Here is a 23,750-nt window from a genome sequence, read left to right on the forward strand (position 1 = left end):
ATTTCCAGTGTATACTCTGAAAGATAAATATGGCTGTGAGAATAATTGGATATCTACAAGTTGGTTAGATATCCAAGTTGGTTAGTGTATGTAGCTTTCATCCTCCCAAGAGTTGAATAGTGTCTTACTGTGAAGAAGTGTTATAATCTAATGACTGTATTAAGTACTTGACATAATATTTTCAGGTAATCATTCAGAAACAGTAGACCATGATAGCATACCTGAGAGAGTTAGTCTGATCATTTTATTCTCTTCCTGGTGGCCATGAGTAGAAACTTTGTTTGGCAGTTTACCGACCAGCAAACCTACCGTGCAGTAGAAGGCTAAACCTGATAGGCCAAGAGCATTTCCTTCAGCATTTTCTGTATGTGTACCTTTTGAGTAAGGAAACCAAATACGTTACCTTTTCTGAAATCTGTCTAGCTATATTGTGATTACTTTACCCAGAAATCATAGTAATAGTATTGTTGAATTTGTTTAAAAATCTTATTTTCAATTGCATTGTCTGTGATTTATTTGACCCACATTTTCTGGTTTACCCTAAAAATATCTTATGGATTTGTGCTGGATCTCCTATTAGTGAATTCTGAAAACCTCAACATTTTCTCTTTCTACAGAAAAGAAAAAAGCCGGATTATTTGAACAAATCACTAAAACTCATGGAACAATCATTGGCATTACATCAGGGATTGTCTTGGTTCTTCTCATTATTTCTATTTTAGTACAAGTGAAACAACCCCGAAAAAAGGTCATGGCTTGCAAAACTGCTTTTAATAAAACTGGGTTCCAAGAAGTGTTTGATCCTCCTCATTATGAGCTATTTTCACTACGGGACAAAGAAATTTCTGCAGACCTGGCAGACTTGTCAGAAGAACTGGACAACTACCAGAAGTTGCGGCGCTCCCCAACAGCCTCCCGGTGCATCCATGACCATCACTGTGGGTCTCAAGCATCCAGTGCCAAACAGAGCAGGACCAACCTCAGTTCCATGGAACTTCCCTTCCGAAATGATTTTGCACAGCCACAGCCAATGAAGACATTTAATAGCACCTTCAAAAAAAGTAGCTACACTTTCAAACAGGCACATGAGTGTCCTGAACAGGCCCTAGAAGACAGAGTCATGGAAGAGATTCCCTGTGAAATTTATGTCAGAGGGAGAGAGGATTCTGCACAAGCATCCATATCCATAGACTTTTAATCTTCTACTAACAGTGGCTAATGAGTAAATATGTGTGTATGCAGCCTACAGAGCACCCATTCTGTCTCAGCAGCCAATTATGCTCTCCTGTCAAAACTAGGAAGACCTTCATTTGCTATTAACCTATTGTATTGGTGACTTTTTATTATCTCAGGCAGTCTATATGTGTTAAACCAACAAGGAACTTAATATATTCAGTGGAAAAAATAATCATCATCTGTTACTTGGTGTCATAAACAAGGTACTACCAGCTAAACAGCAGCTGAGGAGGGAGCTGTTGTGTCAAGCCAGACTTAGGCTCAGTCCTTTACTGATACAACTCTGTCAGTACTTCAGTCCCACAGTAAACTTAAGTAAGATTTTTCTTTATATTTCACTCTTTTTTTTTCTAAATTTAAGTTGTTTTGTACCCTACAGTTTTGCCATGTCTGTCTCCAACATAAGTCTATGTGGTTAATGTACCACATACTTCAACATAGGCATTTTTCTTAAATTTGTCTAAATACAGCTAGTTACTATGATAAGTGCCAATTAAGATTCAGTGTTATATTTCATTTCTTGTTGACTACTTTCTGTACTACTGCATTTTAATTACTGGATCTTTAGTCCTTGTTTTCTGTGAGAAGTAGTAGATGATAGGATTTATCACCCTTAAGTCATATTTTGTCTCAATTATACAAGAAAGTTTTATAAGCCTGGGTTTTATGCACCAATTGCCAGTCATAACTAAGTATTTGAGAAAGATAAAAACTCATAGCAGGCCTTGCAAATTTCATGTATTTGGTCACATCCAGTGGCAGCCATTCATTCCAGTGACCAGGGTCACTGAAACATACAACTATGTTTATTTCCAGTTCTCATCTCTGTGTTTCTATTGTTTTCACTCCTTTTGTATTGGCTTATCTTTGCTGCATGGTAACCAAGGTTTATGAAAGTTAAAGAGAAATTCCCTAAGAAAACTGCAAGCCTTTAGATTGCTTTTCTTGGGAAAATACGTTTTTCTAGCTCTTATCAAGAATAACAATTTCAACTTTTTTTTAAACTGCACTTTTGACCTTATGATTTTTTATGGTCTATACAACAATAATTTATAAACATGATATATAAATTCATTGTTTTTTTAGACTTTTGATATTATTTGATACTGTGCAAACTTTATTAAATCAAGATTAAAAACCTGCAAGACAGATTTCTTTGAGTGCTCACATTAGCAGCACTGTGTACAAGCATGCCATAATGGGACTGTGTGCTATAATTTATTATGACGACCTTGATAATGTCTGCAAACACCTTCCTTCTGTTACCGTATTTGGTTTGTGAGAAACTTTTCACTGTGTGATATTTATTGCCCTAAATCACTGCACAAGTCTTACATTAAACTGTACATAGTTACGTGATTCTTCAATCATGTTACTTGTGGCACTGAGATTTGAGATCTTAACACATGTATGGAAAGGAATCTGTTTACTGAGTTGTATTTAATATAGACATGCCACTTAGAAGAGGGAAATTCTCATTTTCTACTATTTTTGTAGAAAATACTATGTGAAATGAAAAATTGAAGTTTTCATTGAATTTCATTATTTATTTTAGATGTTTTTTGGAGCTTTTCATTTGGCTTTTTTGTTTGGAGACAGTGTCACCCTATGTAGCCCAGGCTGATTTTGAACTTAGGATTCTCCTGCCTCAGCCTCCCATGTATCTGGGATTACAGGTATGTGCCACCACACTCAATTCATTAGTTCTTTTAAACATTACATAAATATGTTCTCTCAGTTTAGTGAAAACTGTGACCCTAAATATGACACACTTACAGAATACTGCCTCAAAGTTTGTTTCCTATATCACATTTTTTTATTATTTAAGAAGTAGATTGTGTACAGGAGATAGGAAAATCTACATATAGTATATCCGTGATTTAGTTTTTTCAAGTCACCATGAAATTTCCTGTTTTAAAAATGTAATTTGAAAGTGTTAAAAAGACTTCATTAATACTCAAGGGACTAATACCAGAGGCAGATTGAATAACAGTTCTTTCAGTAGCTAAATTGAATAGTCATTGAATGGGTAAGTTAGGCCAGCCAACATTTGAACAGCATTGTAAATAATATATTACCAATTATAATGATGAAGGGAAATTAACATACTTCCAGATGGCATTATATCCATTATATAACCTCTAGATTATAGTAGAAAATAATACAGTGTGCTTAATTACATTATCAATAATTGCTTATAACTATATTTTCAGTTTTGAAATTTTTGTCCTATTTTAAAAGTGCATAGAGAGGCCTACAAAATAGTCTTTTAAGAAATTAAGCATGAGAACAGCACAGAAATACATGATTTCATGTAGTTCAGTAATATATATTGGACAGTAATTTGGTTCTAAATTTTCTGCCTGCTAAAATGAAAGAGATTTTCCTTTTTACAGTAGAAAACAAAAAACTTACCCAAAAAGGCTCATTTTCTCTAAGATTCATGGGTCTTTAGGACATTTCCTCAGAATTTAAAAAAGGTACAAAATGTGGAAGAGTTTCTAATGATACATTTTAACCAAGGGATCTTAACTTAGGGTAGTCTAGGTGCATTGACTTGTGATGAGTCTATTCGCAGGGATAGAACTAAAGAGCTGTTGATCATTTGATCAACAGCTTGGTCTGACATATTCCATGTCTTTGTTGATCTAATTTCTCAGACACTTTCTCTCTGTATTCAGAAAGAAGAGAATGGACTAATAAAATTTAGGTATTATTAACAGATCAATGCTAATGTTGTATATGTAATCTTTATTCTTTCAGGTCAGTGAGAAAACTGACAAATTATTTACTAAAGTGAAAGTCATAAATTTTAGCAATGAAATTTAGCCATCTTGTAAACTTACTATACCCTACAGAGTACCCCAATGTTAAATATATCTCCTAATAGGAAATGCTTATCTGAAAGGGGGAATGTGTTCACTTGAGGAACAGTATGAAGTACAACTGTATGATATTGTCACTGTTACCTTCCATCCCGAGTTTAACACAAGATATCAATTCCAGGTAGCCACAACTTGCTGGAAATCTCTTCCCAACATCTCAAGGATATAAGAAAAAAGAGAGCAGTATTCCTTTTGTGTGAGGGGTAACATTCATTGTAAGGTTTAACAAAAAGAAAAGGGATTTCACATTTCATATCACAAAAATAAAAATCTCCTTTAATTTTGACTTAACAGGTCTATGCCTTTGTTATGTTTCATATAATTATTAGGCATTAAAAGAGCCTCCTAAATGTGTGCCAATGAACACTTTTATAGTTCTGTTACTGTCTGCTGAGAGGGTACTTCCTTATTTCAGGAGGATATCAACTGATGAAACAGGATGGGAAAAGCCTGGTTGTGAATCCATTGTAGAGTGGTGTCTGCTCTTTTGTTCATGTTACTTTATTGCAAGCACTAAAAACAATACACCTGAATCACACTGATCAGACCTAGGAAGAACTTTGGGTTTTGGTGTTTTTAAAGATCCAAAGGAGATTATCTGGTCCAGCTTTAATGAACCTTGAGAGCTTAGTGGAGATTCTAGCGGGTGAGTACATCTACTCGTTGAAGACCAGTCCTCCTCTATCAGGGAAGGTCCTCTTCAACCAAGCACACAGTTTCGGGAAGCACATGGAGCTGTCAGGGAGGAAGAGGACACCCACCAAATCAGCCAAATCAGCCCTATGACAGATGCCACACATCTTCAACTTTGTTAAAGAGAAGACTGAAGCCCAAAAAGGCCAACTGAGGCCCCATGTCTCAGAACTCCTAGCCCAGTGCCCTTGAGGTGTTTCTTGCTCTCCCTGCTTTTGCTGGCTGTAACTTTTTTAAAAGCCAAGCCATTCTAAACAGCAGTGCAGATGTTCTGTGTTAAGCTTGTCAATCATTCTGATTTGAAATTAATTCTGTAAGTTTTTTCAGATGATTCTATTTCCCCCTTTTTTGTGTAATGCGGAGTTATTCTACAGTTTTTGTTACCATGAATCCTTGGCCTGCAAACTGCAAGCAGTTACTGTGAATTCTTAATAAACAATGTTTGCTAACAATATATCTGCTTGATACTACACTGAAAGAACCTCTTGTGTTTTTGCTTTTGTGGTCTTTTTTAAAGCTAAGGAAACAATGTATACTGAAGAAATTAAACATCATGTACTGCATCTCTTAAGTTTGGGAGAATTGATTTGAGTCTGAGCCACTATAAGACAAGTTGACCTTGGAGATCATTTTTAGCTTCCTGCAAAATCAGTTATATATGTTTTGTATGCCTTACTAGCGATTCACTCTCCTTTACTAGCTTTTGCCATGTACTTATGTTTGCAACTGCTTTACTGGCTACAAAAGCCCATGAAGCTAATGAGGGTCCATGTTTAGTATGTGCCGTCTAGAGTAAACGTGTTTGAAGCAGACTTTTTTTGGGGATGAACTCCCAGGCCATATATGAAAATTATCTTATGTGTATTTATAGTAAAAAAAATTTAATCTTGAATTAGGAATGAAAAACTTGTGTTTTGATTTTCTTGCCTCAATTTCTAAATTCTAGAAGTAGTAAAGAATTTAGGTCACTTTAGACAACAAAATTCATTTCTAGGGCAAGTTGGAATTTCCTGTCTACCCCACTTTCAAAATAATCATAATTATGATTTTTTTAAAAAGCAGCCTTGGATTACTACAACCATTTTATGTTTTCAAATTAATTTTCATGAAAAAGTAGACTTAAAAATATGTTTTGTCCTTAGTTGCCCAAGGACCTGTGTTCAGTCCCTTAAGTGACAGAACTTAAAAAGCAGTGTCCTGAGCATGCCACCCTTTTTGAGATGTGGAATGCATCATGGACATTGCTTAGGTGAGAGTATACCTCAGGAAATTGTGTGCACTGAGGGCACAGCAAGGGAAGGCGAAAGCTCCCCTACTTAGAATCATCCAACAGCCCAGGAGCAAAGGAAGATGAAAGAAAGGCGACTACTGCTAGTCTGTCTGCAAGTGGTCACAGCAATTTTACTTACTGCATTGTTTGGGATCAAGAAATAGGCTTTACGTAAGTGGTGTCATCTTCCAGACTTTGTCATACCCCAGCATATCTGCTGCCATTGGGCTTCTGAAGCAGCAAGTGCTTTACTGAACCATTTTCAGTATCTGCTGATGACTCAAGAAGTTTCCATCAGAAATCCAGGTATCAAGCCATGCACTTCAAATCTTTTATTATTTCATCAATAACATTGTCCTGTTGTTAAGTAGTGTTTCAGAAAAGTATTCACAGATTTTGAGCCAAAAAAAAAATAGTCATGTGAAGAGTAAGGGATCCCCTGAGTTATTTTGTTACTGTTATGTGTACACCTCATTAGACAATTTAGCTCTGAAAATGAGCACAAGAAATCAACAGTGAACTTGTTGCAAATGGCTCAAATATATAGTCTATTCCTTTCAAATTTATCATTAAAGCAGTCTTCCTTTAGCCATTACCATTTTTTTTAAGTACTGGGATTTGAACTCAGGACCTTGCAGGCACTCTATCACCTGAGCCATGCCCCCACCCCTTTTTTGCTTTAGGTACTTTTCAGGTAGGGTCTCACCATTTTTGCCTGGGGCCAATCTCAGACCACAGTCCTACCACCTCACATCTCCCCACATGCCAAAGGTGATGGGCATGCCATTATGCCAGGCCTAGCCAGTAACTTTTCTTATAAACCACTTGTAGGCAGCTTGTAAATGGCCTCCAGTGATCCCTGCCTGCTGGTATTCACTCTTTTGTGTTCCCCACCCTGTATGAACTGGACCTAGCACCTGCCTCTAATGAGCATCATATAGCAAAAGTCACAAATATGACTTCTGAGATTAAAGTGACAGAGGTTTGTCTGCTTTGCCAGTTTTACTCTGAGGCTCTCCAGCTCATGGTTGGTAGCAATCGGCTTCCAACCAGCTGCCAACACCAAACTGAGGCCTTCCCATCAGCAACCTGCAAAAAATTGAGTTTGGCAGATGACTCAATACCTTGCTTGCAGTCCTTTAAGAGACCTTGAGCCACACTCAGGTTACTGATTCAAGATAATGTTGGTTTAAGCTGCTAAGCTTGGGGGTAATTTTTTTTAATGCAGCCATAGATAACTGATACAAAGCTAAAAAGGAAGAAAATGGCAACCATACTCCAGGAGTAAAACCTAACACAATGGTTTCAATGTTTGCAGAAAAACTCAAAGCAATGGTCACATCTTGATGAATGTGACAGCCTTGGGAGAGCTGTGATACAAAGCTGGTCTTCCTCCTGCCACATCACCTGTCCATCCTCTTAGCTTCCCTAGCCACAGTGAAAACACCTAACCAAATGATTCTTTCCCTCAGGGCAGCAACAGATAGTAAAATTTGATGATTCTGGATTTGAAATGTAAATTAGATTATAATTAACCCTGAATTGTGTCCCTTTTAAGTCACTTACCAATTCTCCTTTGATTATGATGAAATTATCTTAAAGCAAATAAAAGATAAAATTCTATTCATACTCTATAAAGGTATTCCCATGATTCAGTTAACATTTCATATTTCTAATCACAGTAACACTCTGCTTCTGAGACAGACTTAGATGATTCTTGGGACAACTGATTTAGGAAACAGTGGGATGACACAGAAACAAGGGTGGAGACTGCATTACTGAAAAAGAAATGCAAGTCCTCCTTTCTGTCCTGTCTCCAAAGAAAGAAGTGTAGCTAACACTTCTTTTCTTTTTTTTTTTTTTTTTGGTGGAACTGGGATTTGAACTTACGTTTACCACTTCAGCCACACCTCCAGTCCATTTTGTTCTGGTTATTTTGGAAATGGGATCTTGGGAACTATTTGTCTGAGCTGTCCTTGAACTGTGAGCCTTCTGATCTCAGCCTCCCAACTAGGTAGGATTACAGGTATGAGCCACCGGCACCCAGTACCAACACATTTCTATACAGAGATTTTTCTGTTGTGATGAAAAATAGATTTCATGGGAAAGAATCCTTTACTCTGGCCAAAATGATCAAATAGACCAATTCAGGAAAGTTTTTTTCTTTCTGAAATTGTTTTCAATAGCTGGCTGACAGCCACAGCTCCTTGTTTTAAAAGATAAAATTGTACCCTAATTGTAAGAGTTTTTCCTTTAAATTTGAAGCTACGCTGACACAGTTTTGCCCTGTGGGTATAATTGTGTCCTAAATCCTTTTCCCATGTGACTTTTATCAGATCTTACCCTCTATAAACAGGATAGTGCCTCTTGCTTTGGAATCTCTACATATGAAAGCAACAAATAAAGGTCTAGCCTTTGGCATCTGCCTTTTGTTTTGTTTTGTTTTTTCTTGAAGGGTTAGCCATGGAAAGTAAGACCTGCATGCTAGGCAAACTACCACTGAGCCACGTTTGCAGCCTCATCCTGCCATTTTTAACGGCTTGGCGGCGTGGGCCTGCTTCTTGAAGTACTTAGGCAAGGTGGGAGAAGCGCTTGTCTTTCCAGGAGAAGTCAGTTTTAAATACAGACATCCCACACACACTTAGCCCTTCCTGCCCTGACAGCACCACCTCCTTTCTTGAGGCTTTGGTTTAGGTTCCCCCCATTACAAGTTCTCATCAAACAGATTTGCTGATAAAAGTCCCAGGTGTGTTGATAAAAACCAAAGAGACTTCCCTGTGCCCTGAGGTTGGCAGTAGGCTGGAGCCGTACAGACAAACTGCCGCTACCAAAACTGCCTCTTCAAGGTTGTGCCCAGGCATGCTTCTATTCTAAGCCAGTGTTCTCACTTCTCCACCCTGGAAAAAAAAAAATAGCTTGTTTCTCCTCCTCTCATCAGATGTACAAAGGAAGTGATTGCATACTTAACTGCATGTTTACCTGAACCCACAACTTGAGAATATTGATTCCTTGGACTGTAATCTACACCCTCACACACTGAGCTGCATTTAGGCAGCATGCCAAATGTGTAAACTTGGAATTTAATGACGACATTGCAGTAGCAGCCCCAAAATTTAGTCCTTGACCACTGTAGAATACTAATGTGCACTAGCAAGAAAACAAGCAGCTTCTCTCCTCTGCCTATCTTGTCCCTTTCCTGAAGATGGGGAGACAGAAAGCGTTAGTGATCTCCTGCAATTGTCATCTCACAGCGAGACTCCAATCAACCACAGGCCGGGCGCTGGTGGCTCACACCTGTAATCCTAGCTATGTGGGAGGCAGAGATCAAGAAGATCTCAGCAAATAGTTCTTAAGACCCTATCTTGAAAAATCCCATCACTAAAAAAGGGCTGACAGAACAATTGCCTAGCAAGCACGAGGCCCTGAATTCAAGCACCAATACTGCCAAAAAAAGCAACCAGAGTAGTTTCATTAGTGCATGCCACTTAGCAATAAACTAAAGGTTAGTTTTCATTAGCATATATTAATAATATGAAACAGTGAATTTCATTATGACATTCCATACATGCACATAATGTACTTGGGTCACATTCACCACTCTATCACTCTCTCTTTTCCCTGTTCTTCTTTTTGCCCCTTCCACACCCCTTTTATCAAATAGCCCCCCTTATCAAAGGTTAACTTTTAACTCTTTAAAATAATTCTGCTACCTGTTTATAAAGGTTGTGTTTTCCTGATAAGCAATAGTCTCACTTTCTAAAGATGACCTGCAAAATGTTGTGAACAAAGTCACCATGCAGGAGACTGAGGGGCTGAGGCAGGAGATCATGAGTTAAAGGTCAGCCTCGGTTACATAGTAAGATCTATCCAAAAAAAGAGGTTATTTGTTGACACTCTGCCTGGTGAATATGTTCAGTTGTTGCTTTTCTGGAAATCCCTCATCCTGGGTGAGAAGACTGCATTGCTCCCAGCGCTTGTTTCATGATCATCTGGCTTCTTGTCTCTCTCTCTCTCTCTCTCTCTCTCTCTCTCTCTCTCTCTCAGTGCATAGTAATTGTACAAGGGGGTTTCCTTTTGATATTTCATAAATGCATATAGTGTACTTTTTTATAAATCTAAATCCCTCACTAAGATCTGGCTTTCCCTCTTAGCTGATTTTACAATACTCTGTTTTTACCATTTTACTACAATACTTCTAAATGTTCTTTTGATTTCATCTTTCTTAAATCTGAATCTATAGTATTTTTATCAATTCTGAAAAAATCTTTCATACCTTAATCTTCATTAGTTTTTTGCGGTATTAGGATTTAAACTCAGGGCCTTCAGCTTGCTAGGCATGTGCTCTACCCCTTGAGCCACTCCCCCAGCCCTTATTACTTTAGTTATTTTTCAAATAAGGTCTCACATTTATGCTAGGGCCAGCACGAACCTCAATCCCATTTATGCTTCCTGCATAGCTGGGATGACAGGTGCACACAACCACACCCAGCTTTTATTGGTTAAGATGAGGTCCTTTCAAACTTTTTGCCTGGGCTGGCCTGGGGCCATGATCCTCCTATCTGCCTCCCAAGTAGCATGAGCCCTTCCCCCAGCATAGGCAACATTGTTTCAGTTTGCACTTTCTGGATGGCTAGTGGTGTTGTGCATCTTTATATGTACTTAATGTATCTTCTTTGATCAAGCTTTTGTGCAGATATTTTACAATTTTTAATTGGGTTGTGTATTTATTATTGAGTAATAATATTTATATATTCTGAATAAGATTTTCCTGGTTTTCATTCTTTAAACATCTTTAGAATATTTTATATTCTATAATAATTCCATTATTTAAAATTGAGATCTATTCTGTTAGGCATTATTTCTGTTGACTCTTGCTTATGTTAGCTGCTTTTCTTGGATGTGGCTTGTCTTTCTGTTTCCTTACCAGTGACTTTCAAATAGCAGATGAGGTCCTATTCATCAATTTTTTCTCTCACAGTTGGCACTTTTTGACTCCTTTTTAAGAAATTGTTGCCCATCCAAAGAATGAAAAGACTTTTCCTCCACTTTTTCTATACAAGTTTTATGGTTTAGCCTTTATATTTAGGCCTACGATCCATTTCAAAGTAAGTTTTATGTATGCTATGAAGCAGGGTCTAGCTTCATATTCTCCTTAGGGATGACCACTTTTTTTTTTAAATACTTTGTTGAAACGACCCTGTTTTCCCTCATCAAATTATTTTGGCACCTTTGTCAAAAATTAGTCAGGCTGAGGGCATAGCCCCAATGCTAGTAATACCTAGTATTCATGAGGTCCTGGGTTTGAGACCATCACCTACAGAAAAAAAATCAATTGATCACATATGTGCGGGTATATTTAGAGACTCCACTACTCTAGTTTTTTTATTAAGTGTTGAGCTCAGATCAAGTCAGTCCTCCAAATTTATTCTTTTTTAAAATTGGCTTGGCTATTTGAAGTCTTTTGCATTGCCATAGACGTTTTAGAAGCAGTTTGTCACTGTCTAAAAAAATGTACAAATTCTGCTTGGAATTACATTGAAAAATTTGAAGAGGAAAAACCTGTAGTCCCTTGCCATCTAGTATTGCGAGATTTTTTTTTTTTTTTAGCTACACCTTTTATCAGTTGAGGAAGTTTCCTTTTATTCTTCGATGGCTAAGAGGTTTTATTATGTAGGTGTTGAATTTTATCAAATGCCTTCTCAGCATCTATTGAGGTGATCATATAGTTTTCTTCTTTTAAACTAATTTGATTAGTTCTTCAAATGTTAAACTTTTTTTTTTCCAACACTGGGGTTTGAACTCAGGACCTCACACTTGCTAGGCAGACACTCTACCACTTGAGCCACTCCACCAGCCCCCACCCCCGTTTTTTTTCTGGTGTATGTGTGTATGTGTGTGTGTGTGTTGGGTATTTTTGAGAGGGGGTCTTGCAGACTGTTTGCCCAGGGCTGACTTTGAACTGCGATCCTCCTGATCTGTGCCTCCTGAGTAGCTAGGATTACAAGCATGAGCCACCAATACCCAACTGTTAAATTATCCTCCCACTTGGTCATGGTCTATTGTACTTTGTACGTACTGCAAGATTTAATTCCTTATATTTTGTCAAGAATTCTTTGCATCTCTGTTCATGAGGCATGTTGATTTGTAAGGCAGTGCTAGCCTCATTGGGTCAGCTGGGTGTTTTTTTACTTTCTCCTTCATTTTCTGATCAGCATCATTAAGTGTTTCATAGAATTCAACAGTCAGGCTCTCTAAGCCTACAATTTTGCTCATGTAAAGGTTATAAATGGAAATTTAATTTTTAAGAATTGTAGGGCTATTTCATTTTTCTGGTTCTTCTTGAGTCACTCTGATAATACGCCTTTAAAGGAATTTTTGCAGTGCATTTAGGTTGGTGAGTTTATTGGCAATTAATCACAATATTCCCTTATTATCCTTTAAATATCTAGAGACTCTATTGTGATGTCTCCTCTTTCATTCCTGATATTAGTAATTTGTATCTTCTCTCCTGTTTTGTTTCAATCCATCGAGAAGTTTGCAAGTTTATTGATCTTTATCAGGCAGCAACTTAAACCATTTATTCCCTTCCTGTTTTATTGATTCCTACTCTTCTGGGTTTTTTCCTCTTTCTATGTGATTTGGGTTTAATTTGGAAGCTTAGATTGTTGGCTTCAGGCTTTCCTATTATTAACAATGATTTTGTTAATGATTTCTAATTTAGTTCTTTTGTAGCAAGAAAATATTTCTGTCCTTTTAGTTTATGAGGACTCATTTTATGGCCTAGCAGATGGTCTTTCTTCTAAACATTTGATGCACAATTTAGAAGAATGTGTTTTGTATGACCATCTCAATAGATGCTGAGAAGGCACTTGATAAGATTCAACACCTCTATGTAATAAAACCTTTTAGCAATCAAAGAATAGAAAGAAATTCTTAACCTAATAAAAGGCATCTATAAAAAATGTAAGTATCTCTGGGCACCGGTGGCTCAGCCTGTAATCCTAGCTACTCAGGAGGCAGAGATCAGGAGGATCGCAGTTTGAATTCAGCCCAGGCAAATAGTTCTCAAGACCCTATATCAAAAAACCCTATCACAAAAAAAAAAAAAGAAAAAAAAATTGGGCTGGTGGAGTGGCTCAAGGTGAAGGTCCTGAATTCAAGCCCCAGCACTACAAAAAAAAAAGTTGTTCATAGTGTTCCTTTCATTGGGTTGTCTAAGTTTCCAGTGAACCCATTGCTATTTTTTTTTTCTTGCTGTCCTGGACACAGCAAGTGATATGAGCTTCATCTCCAGCACTTTTTTTTTCTGAGACAAGGTCTATGTAGCCCAGGCTGATCTCAAACTCGGGATCCTTCTGCCTCTGCCTTCTGAGTGTTGAGATTAGACATGTGTGCCACCATGGCCAGCTTTCTGATCAACTATATTGAGAAGTATTTTCAAATCTCAAACTATAACTATAGGCTTGGCTATTTCTCCTGTCACTTTTTACATGTCAGTTTTTAAATGTTTTGAAGCTTTGTCATAGGCATACACATTTAAGATTGCTCTGTTTTCTTTTCGAATTAATGCCTTTATCGTTACAAAATTACCCACTTTATCCTGACAATGTTCTTTTCTGTGGGGGCAGAACTGGGGTTTGAACCCAGGGCCTCACACTTGCTAAGCAGGTGCTCTACTACTTGAGCCACTCTGCCAGCAACCCCACACACCCCGACAATAATCCCTACTCTGCTCTGGAATTTTCTTTGTCTAATGTTAATGTAGTCACTCCAATTTCCCAAATTTGTTATTTTCATGATATATATTTTCACCTTTGTACTTTTAGCCTCCCTGTGTTTTTTTTTACATTTAAAGAAATCTTTAATTCCTCTAATTCATTAGATTGTTAAAATGTCATTTTTGCCTATCTTTTTTGTTTTGTTTGATGGTTTTGATTGTTGAAATGGGGTCTTGTTATGTTGCCCAAGTGGACTAAACTCAGGCTCAAGAGGATCACGTGATACTCCTGCCTCAGCCTCTCAAGCAGCTAGGTGCACCACCATGCCTGGCCATTTTACCTATCTGGATTTTGTAACCTCAAATTATTTTGTAACCTATAATATATTTTAAAATAATTTATAGACTCACAAAAAAATTTCAAAAGCAGCCAGGTGCTGATAGCTCACACCCGTAATCCTAGCTACTCAGGAGGCAGAGATCAGGAGGATTGTGGTTCAAAGCCAGCCCCGGGCAAATAGTTTGTGAGCCCCTATCTCAAAAAAAAAAAAAAAATCACACACACAAAAAAAAAAACTGGTAGAGTGGCTCAAGGTGCAGGCCCTGAGTTCAAACCACAGTACTGCCAAAAAAAAAAAAGAAAAGAAAGTTTCAAAAGCAGTTTGGCAATGTGCCAGATGTCCCTCCTCCAGCACACACTTGAAGTTACTCAGGAATCTCCATTAATACATTGCTATTAACTTCAGTCACCATATGTTCTGAGTCCTACTTTTATGTTGCCTCGACACCTATTTTTAAATGTTTAACTTTCTTATACCAGAATCAAAGCTCGGGCATCCTTGACACAGCTTCCAACACCATATCCCACCCAAAGGACTCCAGCCAGTAGCCAGAGATAAGAACTTCGAGACATTTTTCCTGACTACCTGGCTGAGCTCCTGGGTTTCCTGCCACTTGCTTTAAATGGACCATTCAGACATTTGCGTGGGCACATACAATGGCCGTCAGTCACACTGTGAAGTCTACCAAGTAAAGCTCCTTGTGGGAAAACTGGACATATTAAGCACTGTGACCCACAAGTGCCTCTTTCTTTTCCTGCCTGGGTTCCCTGACCCGTGTTCACGTGTGTCTTCCAGGTGTGCCAAGTGCCCTCCAGTATCTGAAGTACTAAAAAGGAACTTTCTTACTTTGGTTGTTGTCCTGAAAGCCATTCCTACAGTCTGATGCCTGAAATCTGACCCCTGATGATGAGGCCACCACAAGGACATACATTCCCTGCTGATGTTCTCTCTGGGCCTCTGGTGGCTACCATTTCCGGTAGCTGAGTCAATGGTGAGTCAATGGTGAAACACAGAGTTATTCAAAACACCACAGCCCTACAACACATCTCTTGAACTTATTATTCCTTTCTTACTAACATTTTGTATCCTTTAATCAACATATTCCAACCCCACTTTCTCTCATGCCCTACCATCCTGCCCTCTGCTTCTGAATTCTAATTTTTAGATTCCACATGTAAGTGAGAATCATGCAATATTTGTCTTTCTGTGTCTGGCTTATTTGGCTTAGCATAATGTCCTTCCCATTCATCCATGTGGTCTCAAGTGACAGGACTTCCATTCTTTCTATGGCTGAATAATATTCCACTTTATATATATATATACCACATTTTCTTTACCCATGTGTCTGTTAATAGATTCTTAGATTGATTCTGTATCTTGGTTATTGATGAATGTTGCAATGAACAGGGAGTACACATCTTTTCAAGATACTGATTTCACATCTTTTAGTTTGTACCCCAAGGTGGGAAGCTTAATTTTTTTAGAAACCTCCATACTGTTTTCCACAATGGCTGTCCCAATTTACATTCCTGCCAACAGTGTGTAAAGGCTCCATATCTTCATGACAGCACTTGTCATCTTTTTGATAATAGCCATTCTGGCAGGTGCGAGGCATTCTCATTGTGGTTTTAATTTGCACTCCTTTGATTATTAGTTATTGTGAGCATTCTTTCACATACCTGTTGGCCATTTGTATGTCTTCTTTGAGTATTCAGACTCGCTTCTGAAATCTTTTTTAAGTGTTTTTGTTTTTGTTGTTGTTTGATAAAGCAAGAATCAATCAAGAAGTCGCTTGGTTTGCAGGAGGCCATTTCAAGCCAGGAGTATGGGAGAGAGGCTGTCAGGAACATCAGTTCCATCCTGCCTCCTGGAGGGATTCAAGTTGACCCCTTAGAGCTCTAGAAAGTCCCCAAGGGCATTGACTGGAAGTCAATGCTTTTTTGTTCAAATAAGACTGGCTGACCAGTTTTTAGTTAAATTATAGAGTAGCAAATGCCACAAATGAAACCAGAATCTGTGTTTGGTTGCACATTTACATGTGTCTTGTGAATATTCATAAAATAGCTTCCCAATTTTAAAGAATACCAGAGCCTGACAGAAGTTAAAGCAGAAAAACCAGATTTTATTCTGTAACTGTTAAAACAGTGGAAAGAAGATTTCAGTGTAAAGCTGGGCTCAATGGTTGATGGAGTAGCTCAAGGGGTTGAAGGCTTGCCTAGCTCACAGCCCTGAGTTCAAACTCCAATACCACCAAAAAAGCCCACAAAAACAAACAAAAAACTGGGCTAAATTCCAATTACAGCATAGACAAGTCCCCACCTTACAGCCAAGGAGCAAGGTGGGAACCAATGGATGGAAAGTTACAAAGTTACAAAGAATTTTAAGTGGTAGGGAAGGAATCTGGATAAGCAGACCTAAGGATCTCACTGAAGGCAAGCCAAGCCACCAATTTTACCTGGGGGATGGTGAGGGATGAGGACTGTGATCAAATACCAAAGGTAGAAGTGGGGAGAGGGCAAGTGAAGCACACATTCCTCTGAACTGACTCAGAAAGACTCTTGCTACAATTGAGTGATGTAGACCCAGTACGAACAGACACTAAGATAGAGGCCTAGAAAGAGCCTGACTGAAATTTAGCCCAGAAGAATCTTTGTTACCAACAACAGCAGAACACAGATACTTTTCAAGTATGCAAAGAGGTCTGGCATTCTCTAGGCTAGACTGCATGTTAGGCTGTTAGAATTAAAGACCCTCCAGTGCCAAAAATAGACACGAAAAAGACAGAAAATCTTGACAAGGCAATTTCTTTTGATCAAAAATGTGCAAGCTTGTACTTAACTCCAGCTGAGCAGACATGCGAGCACAAAATAGGTGACAATGGCTTCTCCTTATATTCCTGATGCAGTTGTATTGATAAGGAAACCCAGGGAAAGATCAAAGCTGGGAGAAAGAATCAAAGACAAGTAAATCCCTTCCCCCTTGCCAGGGCCCCTGTATCCAGCTATCCCACCAGAAACTGCAGACAGCCTTCATCCACAGGTGCGCTAACATGACATATTGTAACCTTGAAAAGCTAACTGGCACATCTGCTCTGTACTCCCTGCTTGCTTGCTGTTGCTTTTCTAGATATAAAAACCCCAACCACCCTGAGCTCAGGACTGGTACCATTTTGGAGATATCCAGGTGCTGGTCCTCTAGTGTAATAAACTTCCTTTCCTCCATCTACCTGGGTTTGAGTCTTGTTATTGCTGGTTTGGTGATTTTCCCACAACATTTTGGAGGCCCCAGCAGGATATAGACCACCACGTCCTGTTGGGCAGCAGGTCCCCACTCCCTGACCCTGTAGCCTATGGAGGTTGCTGGAACTGGGAAGTATGCACCCCCGATGTGATTCCAGGGCCTCCTTCCAGATGACTTAAGGAAGCTTTGGAGCCAAGGACCGGGCCCTCAGACTGGTGGAGTGAAACAGAGACCTGCACCAGACATCTGGACCAGGTAGGAACCCCAGGGTAGTCAGTGTGGGAGCTGGCATGGATTGATCCCCACAGAGGACCAGCTGAACCCTGACGTGATTCCAGGGTGACACATCCCCTTCCTCTGGGACCGATATGATTCCAGTCAACTGGAATCTGTGTCTCCACAGCGGGGCACCCTTAATGTCCCCTGAAGGCTATGGAGTCCAAGTGAGCTTGTCCTGCTCTTTACAGTGATTGACATATGGTCTATGGTGGGATTGGACTGAACCCACTATGGCGAAGTCACACCCAACCTCATTGTTTGGGGTTGCGACCAGGCAAGCAACTGTGTGGCCTCACTGAGAGGTACCCCCCCTCCTTTGTCTGTCTTGCACCATCAGCAATTATCAGGCACATATAAAATGGGCTCCTCTGGGTCAAAGCGCCCAACAGTGCTCCCGACTATGCTTGCTAACTTTAGGGAAGGCTTTTCTGGTGACTATGGGGTTAAAATGAAATCAGCTAAGGTTTGGAGATTGTGTGAATTGGAATGGCCCTCCTTTAACACAGGATGGCCAGCAGAGGGCACTCTAGACTTGGCTATTATCGCCCACATCAGGAACATAGTTGTCGGAGACCCAGGCCATCCAGACCAGTTTCCTTACATTGACTCCTGGTACATCCTGGCTGCCCACCTGCCTGACTGGCTCCGTTTTCATGCCCCCCAGAGGCACACAGCCATTTTGGTTAATGGCAAAGTAAAAAGAAATTTGAGGTCCACCACACCTCAGAACCTGAGTCATCAGATCTGCCACCATATGTCCTTCCAGTGTGCTCAGCCACTCTGGCCTCTCCGAGGTCTGAGTCCAATGCAGGGGACCCCAATGGAAAGGAGGAAACATCAGGCCCAGACCCGCTCCCATGTTATCCAGCAGTTCCCTCATTATACCCTCCTTTGCCTCCAACAACCCCAAAGGAAGAGATGAACCATTGGGAAAGGTCACCGAATTCTGGGAGGTTAACAAGTAAGGACAGAGGGGCCCCAGCAGCAGCCCCATGCCCCCTCCATCAGGCTCCTGGGCCACCACTACCCCAGGCAGATGGGTCATACGCACTGGACCTGTGCAATACGTGTATCAGCCATTCACTACTGCCGACCTTCTGAACTGGTGACAACACACCCCAGCATACTCAGAGGAGCCACAAGCTGTGATAGAGCTCCTAACCAACATCATGCACAGCCACCAGCCCAACTGGGATGATTGTTGTCAACTTATGTCCACCTTCTTCACTTCTGATGAGCACTGGCAAGTATACCAGGCAGCCAGAGCCTGGCTAGTCACACAAGCACCACCACAGACTGCAAATCCAGAGCAGTGGGCAGATGAGAGAATCCCAGACACCAGACCAGACTGGGACCCCAACACTCCAGATGGGCTTCAATCCTTCTAGTGTATGAGACAAGCTGTCCTGGAGGGAGCCCACCAAAGGCCAAGAGGGGCAACTAACCTTGCCAAGATCAGTGAAGTCACACAGAAGCCTGATAAGCTGCCTAGCCAGTTCTATGACTGGTTATGTGATGCCTACTGTCTGTACACCCCATTTGACCCTGAGGCCCTCACAAACCAATCCATGATTAACACCACTTTCATCCAGCAGTCTGCCTTGATGTTCGCTGAAAGCTGCAAAAGATGGAGGACTTTGCAGGTGCCAACACTGACCAGCTCATTAGCATAGCAGCCAAGGTGGTGGCAAACTGAGAAGAAATGGCTAAAAGAGAAAAGGAAAAATATTTGGAAAAAAAGGCAAAGATCCTGGCAATGCCCTCAAAGAGGGAGGAAGAAAGACTGAAGTCCAGAAAGGGGGCCCCAACAGGAAAGAACAGAAAAACCTTCTTGGGAAGAATGAATGTGCATACTGTAAGGAAGAATGACATTGGAAAAATGAATGCCCTAAGAAGGGAAAAAAAGGAAAGGTGACTCCAAGGAAGTCTGCAACCTAGAGACAAACGCAGCCTGGGGAAACCAGTCTGACTGAGGCCGACTGGGCTCCCTTTTGATTGGCTCTCAGGAGTCCATGGTCAAGATTGACATTGAGGGCCACAAATAGACTTCATTCTGGACACTGGGGTGGCCATTTCCACCATGACCACCCCAATCAGTCGGCTCACTAATGACTCAATCACCATTATAGGGACCACCAGTTCTGTGAACCCCAAGAATGCACAGTTGGTGGACACTGGTTCAGACACCAATTTCTGTATGTGCCAGAGGTTCCAGGCCCCCTTCTGGGAAGAGACTTACTTTCTAAACTGGGCACCACAGTATCTATGGACCTGGGACCACCTGACATGAGCACCTTGCCAGTGCTAACTTTGGAAGTTAGTCTTGAAGAAGAGTGGTGCACACACACCCCAAAGGACAATAAACTTGCTGGTCCTCAACTATCCCTAACTCATCTCATGGAGCGGTTCCCATGCATTTGGGACCAAGACAGGCAAATCAGGCTGGCAGCGGGACACGCTCCAATATTTGTCACATCAACAGGAGCCAACCCAGTGCGCCAAAGGCAATATCCGATACCCCTAGATGCCCGGAAGGGAATTGCACCACACATCCAATGCCTGCAAGACCAGGGAATCCTGAGAGAAGTACAATCAGCCTGGAACAGCCCCTTACTTCCTGTCAAGAAGCCCCGAGTCATTGCAGTCATCCACTGTCTGGCCCATACTAACTGACCAGACAAGATCAGCTAGGGAAATGGACTAGCAGATAGAACAGCAAAGGAAGCAGCCCTCCTAAAAGAAGTCCAAGAAGAAGATGCTACTTCAGCCAAAGTATGCTTTGCCCTCCCTATCCTCCTGGACTGGCCAGAGTACAGCCCACAAGAAAGAGAACAGGCCCATAAAACAGGCTAAAGAAAACTCAGAAGGTGGTTCATCACCCCAGAGGGAAGGATCCGACTACCAGAAAAGGCAGTTGCAGGCCTGGTAAGGCTAGTACATGACATCATCCATTTGGGCAGAACCTCCCTACAGGGACTGTTACAAAAATATCTGTTCATTCTTCGATTGGTGACTCTAACTCAGTTGGCCAGCAAGGCTTGCTTATACTGCACCCAACAAAACCCAGGACAGGCCCCAAGCCCCTGCTACTCATCCAAAAGAGGGGAGTCTACCCATTCCAACACCTGGAGATGGACTTCACTGAGATCTAACCAAGCAAAACTTATGGGTTCCTTCTGGTGGTGGTCTGCACTTTTACAGGCTGGGTGAGAGCATACCCCACCTGTACGGAAAAGACTGCAGAGGTATCAAAAACACTAGCCAAGGAAATCATTCCCCAGTTTGGGGTACCTAGCAGCATCGGGTCAGACAGTGGGCCTGTTTTTGTCAGTCAGGTGATCAAAGGAATATCTCATGCAGTTGGCCTGACCTGGGACTTGCATACCCGGTATCACCTCCAATCATCAGGCCAAGTAGAAAGGATAAACAAAACTATTAAAACAACATTGGCAAGACAAGGTCAAGAAACAGGGCTGCCCTGGCCAGATGTATTGCCCTTGGGCCTGTTCAAGATCAGATGCATGCCCAGAAAATGCAGCCTCTCCCCTTTTGAAGTCCTGTATGGACAGCCACCACCACTAATACCTGGGCAGGCTGGAGACCTTCAAGAGTTTGGACAGATCGGCCTCCACAGGTTCCTAAGAGGCTTAGTACACGCTTCTAGGGAGACTGCTCAACACCTAGGGCATCCAGAGCCGGCCTCCATGGCCCTCAAGCCTTTACACCTGTGGAGCCCAGGGGACTGGGTTTGGGTCAAAACCCCAGTTAGAGGGAGTCTAGACACCAAGCCAGCAGAGGATCCAGGCCAGGGATGGAGATCTTGAGCCAACCCAGACCAGCCATTAAAACTGACCTTGACCTGAGGAAGCTCCAATGAAGCGTCAGACAGACCTACTGATCCTACTGATAACTGTGATCATAATGACTGAATCACAAGTGAGGCCTCCAGGCCCTACTGGGATCCTCCATAAGCTAGTATGGGAGGTCAGACTCTTAGAAGGACAAGAGGGAACAACATTAATTAACTGCACCACTTGTGCTTTGTTGGGCCCTTGTGTTGTCTCCTTTAGCTACTGCCTAGGCTCAGAAGTCACAGCAATAGCTCACATAGGGCCAACCACCCTAGCCTGCTCTGGCTAATTCAAAGATTGCTTATCCAATATTTATGTCCCGATACCACAGACCTGGAATGACTGTGGGGGGCCCTCATGGTCCTTTTTATAATACTGGTCATATGTTGTTGGTCATATGTTTTGCCTCTCTGGGAGCTTGGGAAGGGGCCCTCACCAAAGGCCAGGGTATCAGTATTCAGAGGCTGTCATCAAATAACTACAACAAAGAGGAGTGAGCCAGGGAACAAGGCAAAGGAAAAGGAGACCTTTTCCAGTTAACAATAGATGAACCCCAACAGTGGGGAGTTAGGGTCATTGGTCTGGGATAGTTCCTCGAACATAATTGGGAAAGTCAAGCGGTCTTAAAGACCCTTAGACTTGAGATTAAAACAGCAAATCACTCTCTCCCAGTCAGTAAAGCTAACTCTTCAGACCCCTGGGCACAGGGGCAGATCCTCCCTCCCTCCTTAGCTGGGACTAATCTGCCCCTGTTACACTCTGACACCCCTCTCATCAAGATGATGGCCTTAGCAAACAGCAGTCATCAACTAATACAGCAAGCAGACCCTGAACTAGGTAGAGACTGTTGGATTTGTCTAAGGGCCAGCCAAGTGTCATATGCCAGGGTGGGCTAGGCCTGGACAACTCTACTCAGCATGACAATACCTGCCTCACGGGCCGAGCTGTCCAAATAATTGGAGAAATTAAATGCTTTGGCAAAGGGAAAAGCTGCACTAATTTGGTAAAAGGAGCCAAGGTGAACAACAGAACTTACTTTGCCTGCCAGAGTCCAGGGTGGGGGAGTGGGGGTAGGACGACTGTGCCTTAGTTTTCCTAGTCCCGGACCTGGACATACTTCTCAGTCAGTTGCTCAGTACCTGAACCAGCAGACTGATGGTCGGACCTGCTTCTGGTGGGACCCATCCTCCTCCCGGTACTTCTGGGAGTTGCCCTGGCAGGAGCAACAGCTGCAGGGGCTACTGCCATTGGCCTCCAACAAGTCCAGCATAGCCAGCTATCTGAACAAATCTGTGAGGATTTAGGATTAGTACAACAGAGCATTATCATCCTACAAAATCAGTTAGACTCACTAGCAGCCGTGGTCTTGCAAAACTGTTGGAAAAGGGGGAATTTGTGCATTTCTAGGGGAAGAATGTTGCTTCAATGCAAACCAGTTGGGGATAGTGAGAGAAAATGCTTGCCAGTTGCTAGAAAGAATCAAAGCAAAAAACCAGGAAACATTTTGGGGTGTGGGGTTGAGGAGCTGAGCCCCATGGGTAGCCCCTGTGTTGGGCCCACTCACTGTGTTACTATTCCTACTGCTTCTAGGATAAACCTCACCAGGTTCATTCACAACAGGATGGACGCTGTTAAATTACAGTTAGTGAGACAGTACCAAAGATTGCCTCTAGATGACTTCCCCAAAACAGTCATAAGGGATTATGATGGAGAAAAGGAGGGAATGATAAGGAAACCCAGAGAAAGGATCAAAGATGAGTAAAGCCCTTCCCCCTTGCTAGGGCCCCTGTATACAGCTATCCCACCAGAAACTGCAGATGGCCTTCATCCACAGGTGCGCTAACATGATATATTGTAATCTTGAAAAGCTAATTGGCACATCTGCTTCTGTACTCCCTGCTTGCTTGCTGTCACTTTTCTAGATATAAAAACCCCAACCACCCCAAGCTCAGGGCTGGTGCCATGTTGGAGATATCCAGGTGCCTCTAGCATAATAAACTACCTTCCCTCCATCTACCTGGGTTTGAGTCTTGTTCTCGCTGGTTTGGTGACTTTCTCACAACAGTACCTGCCCCTAACTCAGGATTTGCCCAGGTCAAAGGTTCACAATCTCCCTTGATTGGCTAAAAGGCTTGGGGGATGGGTTAGGGCATGCAGTTTGGTGGGCAATGGAGTTATACAGAAATCCGGAAGAAGAAGCAAGGACCCTTTAAACATGCAAGTCATCTAAGATGGCAA

General features: G+C 41.5%; 1 protein-coding gene and 1 long non-coding RNA gene across 6 annotated transcripts in view; one reads left to right on the top strand and one right to left on the bottom strand.

The window, feature by feature from the left end:
* The window catches only part of Neto2 (neuropilin and tolloid like 2), a 69,534-nt gene extending 65,122 nt beyond the window's left edge, over positions 1-4,412 (top strand). For all 4 annotated transcript variants that reach the window (XM_074056055.1, XM_074056052.1, XM_074056053.1 and 1 more), the window contains one exon: positions 618-4,412. In XM_074056055.1, the coding sequence (XP_073912156.1) occupies positions 618-1,198 (581 nt within the window). In that variant the 3' untranslated portion in view covers positions 1,199-4,412. The remainder of the gene's footprint in view (positions 1-617) is intronic.
* LOC141417430 (uncharacterized) overlaps positions 1-23,750 on the bottom strand; it is a 50,022-nt gene that overhangs the window by 6,858 nt on the left and 19,414 nt on the right. The gene's annotated exons all lie outside the window — the stretch shown is intronic.

This window comes from Castor canadensis, chromosome 15 (genome assembly GCF_047511655.1).
Source record: "Castor canadensis chromosome 15, mCasCan1.hap1v2, whole genome shotgun sequence".
NCBI classification, from domain to species: domain Eukaryota; kingdom Metazoa; phylum Chordata; class Mammalia; order Rodentia; family Castoridae; genus Castor; species Castor canadensis.